The sequence below is a fragment of the Rhinopithecus roxellana genome, chromosome 7 (genome assembly GCF_007565055.1).
Source record: "Rhinopithecus roxellana isolate Shanxi Qingling chromosome 7, ASM756505v1, whole genome shotgun sequence".
NCBI lineage: Eukaryota > Metazoa > Chordata > Mammalia > Primates > Cercopithecidae > Rhinopithecus > Rhinopithecus roxellana.
In genome coordinates, this window is record NC_044555.1 from 11,388,840 (window position 1) to 11,394,784 (window position 5,945).

At 37.2% G+C, this 5,945-nt stretch overlaps 1 protein-coding gene across 1 annotated transcript; it reads left to right on the top strand.

Annotated features, from left to right (window-relative positions):
* Positions 1-786: 786 nt before the first annotated feature.
* Positions 787-5,142, top strand: SPIN4 (spindlin family member 4). The gene has a single exon (XM_010362661.2). The coding sequence runs from the start codon at positions 1,544-1,546 to the stop codon at positions 2,291-2,293; it is 750 nt and encodes a 249-aa protein (XP_010360963.1). The 5' UTR covers positions 787-1,543; the 3' UTR covers positions 2,294-5,142.
* Positions 5,143-5,945: the final 803 nt, after the last annotated feature.

Genomic DNA, 5,945 nt, shown 5'->3' on the forward strand with positions numbered 1-5,945 from the left:
TCTTTCTCTCTCTACAAAATTAAGGCCACAATATTGTTTCAATATATTGCTTTTTCAAACAATGCACTCATCTCATGTGCAGCTCTCCATGTCATTAAATATTCTCTTAAAAAAATGATTTAGACAATAAATCCATTTATGAAGGTGAAATGCTTTTGTTTATTCTTATGTTATAGATCATGTAGGATAAATAGTGGACTATCAAAAGGAATATTACAAATATTTAATATTACCATTAAAAATCATGTTTTGAGAGTATTTAACAACCTTGGAAAATGTTCGTGACATACATGAAAAACACAAGTTATAAAAGTATGAAATATGCTCCCAATTTTATAAAATATAAGCACAGGTTTATTAACAGGAGAGAAAACAGTATTGTTAACATTTTGGTGCAGTCTGGATGGTAAAATTAATGGTAGTTTTGTCTCTTATTTCACTGAACTTTATGAGAGCTCCACAGTGTCAGTACATGACCTTTACATTCTGCCAAAAAAAAATTTAAAAAATAATCACCAGAAATGATCAGGTAGAAAATATAAAAGAGATTTTGGATTAAGATGGTGGACTGTGAATTATACACAGGGTTTTTATTCTCATCTTAAATGTCTTAAACTGAAAGAAAATAATCTGTATGCACAAACTCTTTCTGGGTGTGCGTGTGTTTTACATTTTTTTTTTTAAGTGAGGAATTCCTGGAAGACAGAAAGCAGATGGAGCCACTGTGTAGGAGGCTGGCGGGCAGCAGAGGGCCAGAAAGGAGGAGGAGGGGAGTCGGCCTGTCTGGCTGGCGTTTGAGGGAAACGGTCGAGGGGCGGAGGAGGAAATGAAAGAGAGGGCGCGTGTGTCAGTACAAACTGAACACGGGCACGCGCTCTGACCAGCCTGGCAGCCGCCCGCGGAGCGGAAGGCGGGCTGTCTGGGGGCGGGGCCAAGGCTCAGGCGGGCTCACAGGGGGTGGGTTCCCTGGGCCGCAAAGACCCGGTCGCCAGAGTGAAGCCAAGCCAACTAGCGCTGCGAAGCCCAGGCCGCGCGGACTCCCCAGAGACGTGCCACTGCCTGCGCCTTTGCCGCTGCAGCCATCCCTCTTACCCCTTGCCTTTCTTCCCCGTCGTCTCCTCTGTCGCCGTGCCGCAGCCGCACCAGCATCGACAACAGCTAAGTGGCCGATTCGGGGACTTGGGGTCGGGGTTGGGGCGGGCGCAAGGCACGAACTGCACTCGCGAGCCCGCCATCTCTAGCGTCGGCCGCCACTGCTGCAGTAACCCTTCTAGGGCGAGAGAGGAAAGCACTGTGGAGAGGCACACGCTGTCCCAGTGCTCACGGTTAGAGTTCCAGCGTTTCCGCCAAAACCTTGGTGAGAGCCTTGCACTTGGAGAAGGGAGAACAGACCAGGTCTTTGAGATCGCAAAAAATAAATAAATAAATAAATAAATAAATAAATAAATAAATAATAAAAATATCATATTGCATAGTGTTAACTTTTTGTCAGTTTAATCGACCAGGGCAGCAGCTTTCCCCAAGCCCTCTTAATCCTTGAGCTATGTCTCCTCCGACCGTGCCTCCGATGGGGGTAGATGGCGTGTCCGCATACCTGATGAAGAAAAGGCACACCCACAGGAAGCAACGGCGCAAGCCCACTTTCCTCACTCGTAGGAACATCGTGGGCTGCCGCATTCAACACGGCTGGAAGGAAGGCAACGAGCCCGTGGAGCAGTGGAAGGGTACTGTGCTCGAGCAGGTTTCCGTGAAGCCCACACTTTACATCATTAAATATGATGGCAAAGATAGTGTGTATGGACTAGAACTGCACCGCGATAAGAGAGTTTTAGCGCTAGAGATCCTTCCTGAGAGAGTGCCAACTCCTCGTATCGATTCACGACTGGCAGATTCCCTGATTGGCAAGGCAGTGGGGCATGTGTTTGAAGGTGAGCATGGTACCAAGGATGAATGGAAAGGTATGGTCCTGGCGCGAGCTCCTGTGATGGATACTTGGTTTTACATCACCTACGAGAAAGATCCTGTTCTCTATATGTACACGCTGCTTGATGACTACAAAGATGGTGACTTACGCATTATTCCAGATTCCAACTACTATTTCCCTACAGCAGAACGGGAGCCTGGAGAGGTGGTCGACAGTCTCGTGGGCAAGCAGGTGGAGCATGCCAAAGATGACGGGTCCAAGAGAACTGGCATTTTTATACATCAAGTGGTGGCGAAGCCATCTGTCTACTTCATTAAGTTTGATGATGATATTCACATTTATGTCTATGGTTTGGTGAAAACTCCTTAAATTGTTTGTGCTCTTTACAGAAATTGTGGAACTGTTAGATGTAAATTATTTTGTGTTCTCGTAGTTGTGAACGCAGAGAACAGTTTAGGTGTCAGAAATTCGGGAAAGTGGATAAATTTTATTGTGCCTCCAAATCTTACCTTGACTAGTTTCACAATTTTGCCTCAAGTGTACTTTGCTACTTTTGATATTGCGTTGTTCTGTAACTTAACAGTTAAATTGGGTGCTAATAGAAAATTAAAAAGTGTTTGCAACCTTTGGAACAATGCAAAAAGAGATTAAGAAAAATTAATGGTGTAAACCCACACCCTGTCGTCCTTACCCCTTCCTTTCCTTACCTCGTTCCTTCTCAGAAAACAAGTGTTGAGGATGCGAAGTACATCCTTCCACCTCTTTTCCCTATCTTCATACAGAAAGTATGTTCTAATAGTTTCTGTAAAAATGGCAAGCCACATGCTTTTCTCACTTCACATGTAGATGATACCTCCTTATCAGTAGCTTCAGTCTTTCTTGCTCTCTGGCTCTCTCTGGCCCTCACTCTTACTCTCTTGCACTCTCACTCTCCCCCTCCCTCCCTTCCTCTAACAGCTGAATACACAGTACTTGTTGATGTACCAAAAAAGCATTCAGTCATTTCGTTATTTATCGTCTTTTATTTCCTTTTTATTTTTTCAAAATAACGCTGCTGTAATACATAATACTGGTGCTTTTATGTCTATAGGTTGGAGTCCCAGAAATACTATGTAGAGATATGTTTCAGAAATATTACAAGATTACTATCCAAAATGAAAGCGCCCATTTCAGCATCCTCTTCAGCACTCTTTAATGCTTGAAAATATGAAAGGCTAAAAATTGCATTGTATTGCTTGTGACTTTAATTGCCTTTTATCTGAGTTCAAAGAGATTTGTTGTTGCTGTCCTTGTTTCTGTTTGGATTTTTCTCTGATTTGCCTGTTCTTACCCTTTGTTCATGTATCTATTGATGTTTTTCATTATAAATTTGTAGAAATTCTTACTACATAGTGCATATTAATCATTTGTAGCTCTAATGTGTTATGATTTTTTCATCTTGACTTTATTGATGATGTATTTTCCTTTAAAATTTTTAAACATTTTAGGTAGACCACTATCTCTTTTGTAGATTTTGGTTTTCTTTTTTTACCACATGGATCCCCCCACCCAAAGTCATACAAATATTCATCTACATTTTCTTCTAATAACTTTATTATTTTTAATGTTTAAATGTTTGATCCATCTGAAATCTATTTTTGTATATGGTGTAAGATGGGGATCCAGCTATAACATTTTCTCACATTGGATACCTGATTGTGACATTTATTTAAAATATTACCCATTTTCAAATTTCTGAGCCAATATCATGATTTAATTATAGTGGCTTCATCATAAGTTTTAGAATCCGATAAAGCAAGTCCCATGTCAGTAGTTTTTTTTCTTTATACAATCTGTCCTAGACATTCATTCTTTCATGTGAAAAAATGAAATGCAGAATTTTAATAAAACTCTAATTATGATGGCTGACATCACAATTATATTAAAATCCTGCATTTTTGTTTAGAGGGCTCTCTAATAATATTAAATCTTAGCACTCAAGAGTCTTCATACATCATTGAAATCTTTTGGTCTTGTTATTGGAATATTCTTTACATAAGTATATCATAGCTAATTGAATTTATTTCTAAGTATTTTTACAGTTTTATTTCATATTTTGACATTGTGAATTGGTTTTTTTCTTCTCATTTGTAATTTTCTGTTTTTGACAATATAGACAACCTATAGATTTTTGTATTTTTATCTTCTGTCTAATGAGCTTATTTAATCATTGAAATTACAGTAGATTTTTAAGAATATAATGTTTTGGGTTTTCTAGATATGAAATTATTTCACCTGAAAATATAGATCATTTTATTTCCTCTTAATGTTTACTTTAAGAGATTACTGTTACATTAGCTCGATTTTTCAAAACAATGTTGAATAGTGATGATGGCAGACATGACTGTCTTGTTCTTAATTTTCATGCAAGTAAGAATGCAAAATATTAATAGGGTATAGTATTCCCTATTAGTGTGACATTTGCTTTTGGTTATTAGTAGATAGTCATTAACATGTTTAAGAGTTTCTGCTATTCCTGTTTTATAGTGTTATTGCTAGAAGTGGTTCCTGAATTTTATAAAATGTCTTTTCAGCATCTGTTGATAAAATTGTGTGATTTTTTTTTCTCTTTAATTTGTTGATGTGATGAATTAGAATGGTAGGTATTTGATGTGGAACCAAACTTGCATTTCTGGAACAAATCCTTCTTGGTCATGGTTAAATAATGATTTGCTACATTACTGGGTTTTATTTACCAGTACTTAATTTAGAATTATTACATTTTCATTCCAAAGTAAAATTGTATTTTGTCCTTCTGATGCTATGTTTATCAAGTTTTGTTATTGAAGTTGTGCTAGCTTTAAAAAATATGAATATGTGAGTTTTCAATTTTTTTTCTTGTGGTCTGAAATAATTTAAATAGCATTAGAATTATTTGTTCGTTAAAAGTTAACTAGGACAAAGTGTAAAACAGTCTAATCCTGATGACACTTTTGATGGTAGATTTTTAAATCAGCTTTGTGATTTCTTTGATAGTTATTGGTTTATTCAGGCTTTTTATTAAAAAGGTATACACATTCTCTGTGACATACAAAGTTAAAAGTTGTCTCTATTATTGCTGATTGTACTGGTTGTTGCTTGTTGACTGTACTATTCGGATGCTTTATGATTTTGTATATTTTATGTCACCTAGATCTAATTCTGAAAACATTGTAATAAAATAATCAGCTATAATGGTATTTTCAATTATCTTTGTATTTAATTTATCAAAATTAAATCAAAATATAGGAAAGTATGAAAGATATGACAAACATTTACTCACCTCCACCCAAAATTAATAAGTGTCAACATTTTGGCCTATTTAATATAGATAGAGATATACATTTTATTAAACAGTCAGAAGATTACAGATAATAAATCTCTTTCCCAGTACCATACCACTTCCATTCTTTGAATAGGCAGACACTGTAATTAATTTGGTGTGATGCTTGCCCATGTTTTATGTTTTTACTGCAAATATCATCGTAACTGATAATAGTATTGATTTTTATGTGTTTTTGAAAAAATTTCCCCATAAATGATGAACTTTAAACCATGTGGAGTTTATTTTGTGTTTTGTTGTAAGGATATATGTTTCTGCAATTGGAAAACAGATTGCAACAACACAACTATTAGGACTGACCTTAGAATGCTAGTTACTGTTCCAGGCACTTTACCACTCCTGATACTCAGAGAGGGGTGGCCCTAACTGAGGCCCTGAGGTTTCAATTAAAATGACAAAAATCTCAGTTCTCACAGAGCTTGTTTTCTTGTTAATGGGAGGCATATACCCGCTACCCACCCCTGACATTTAGGCCAGACATAGGCCTTATGTTGTCTTATGATGATTTTGGTGTTATCCCACATTCTGACACTCAGAGGGAGGTTAACTCTATTCCTGCCATTGTTTCAAGTATTTGGGACATAGTAGATCAAACAAAAATCTTCCTTTCTTAGACAATGATAACAATAACATAGATACATATTATTGCTTCCCAATTCC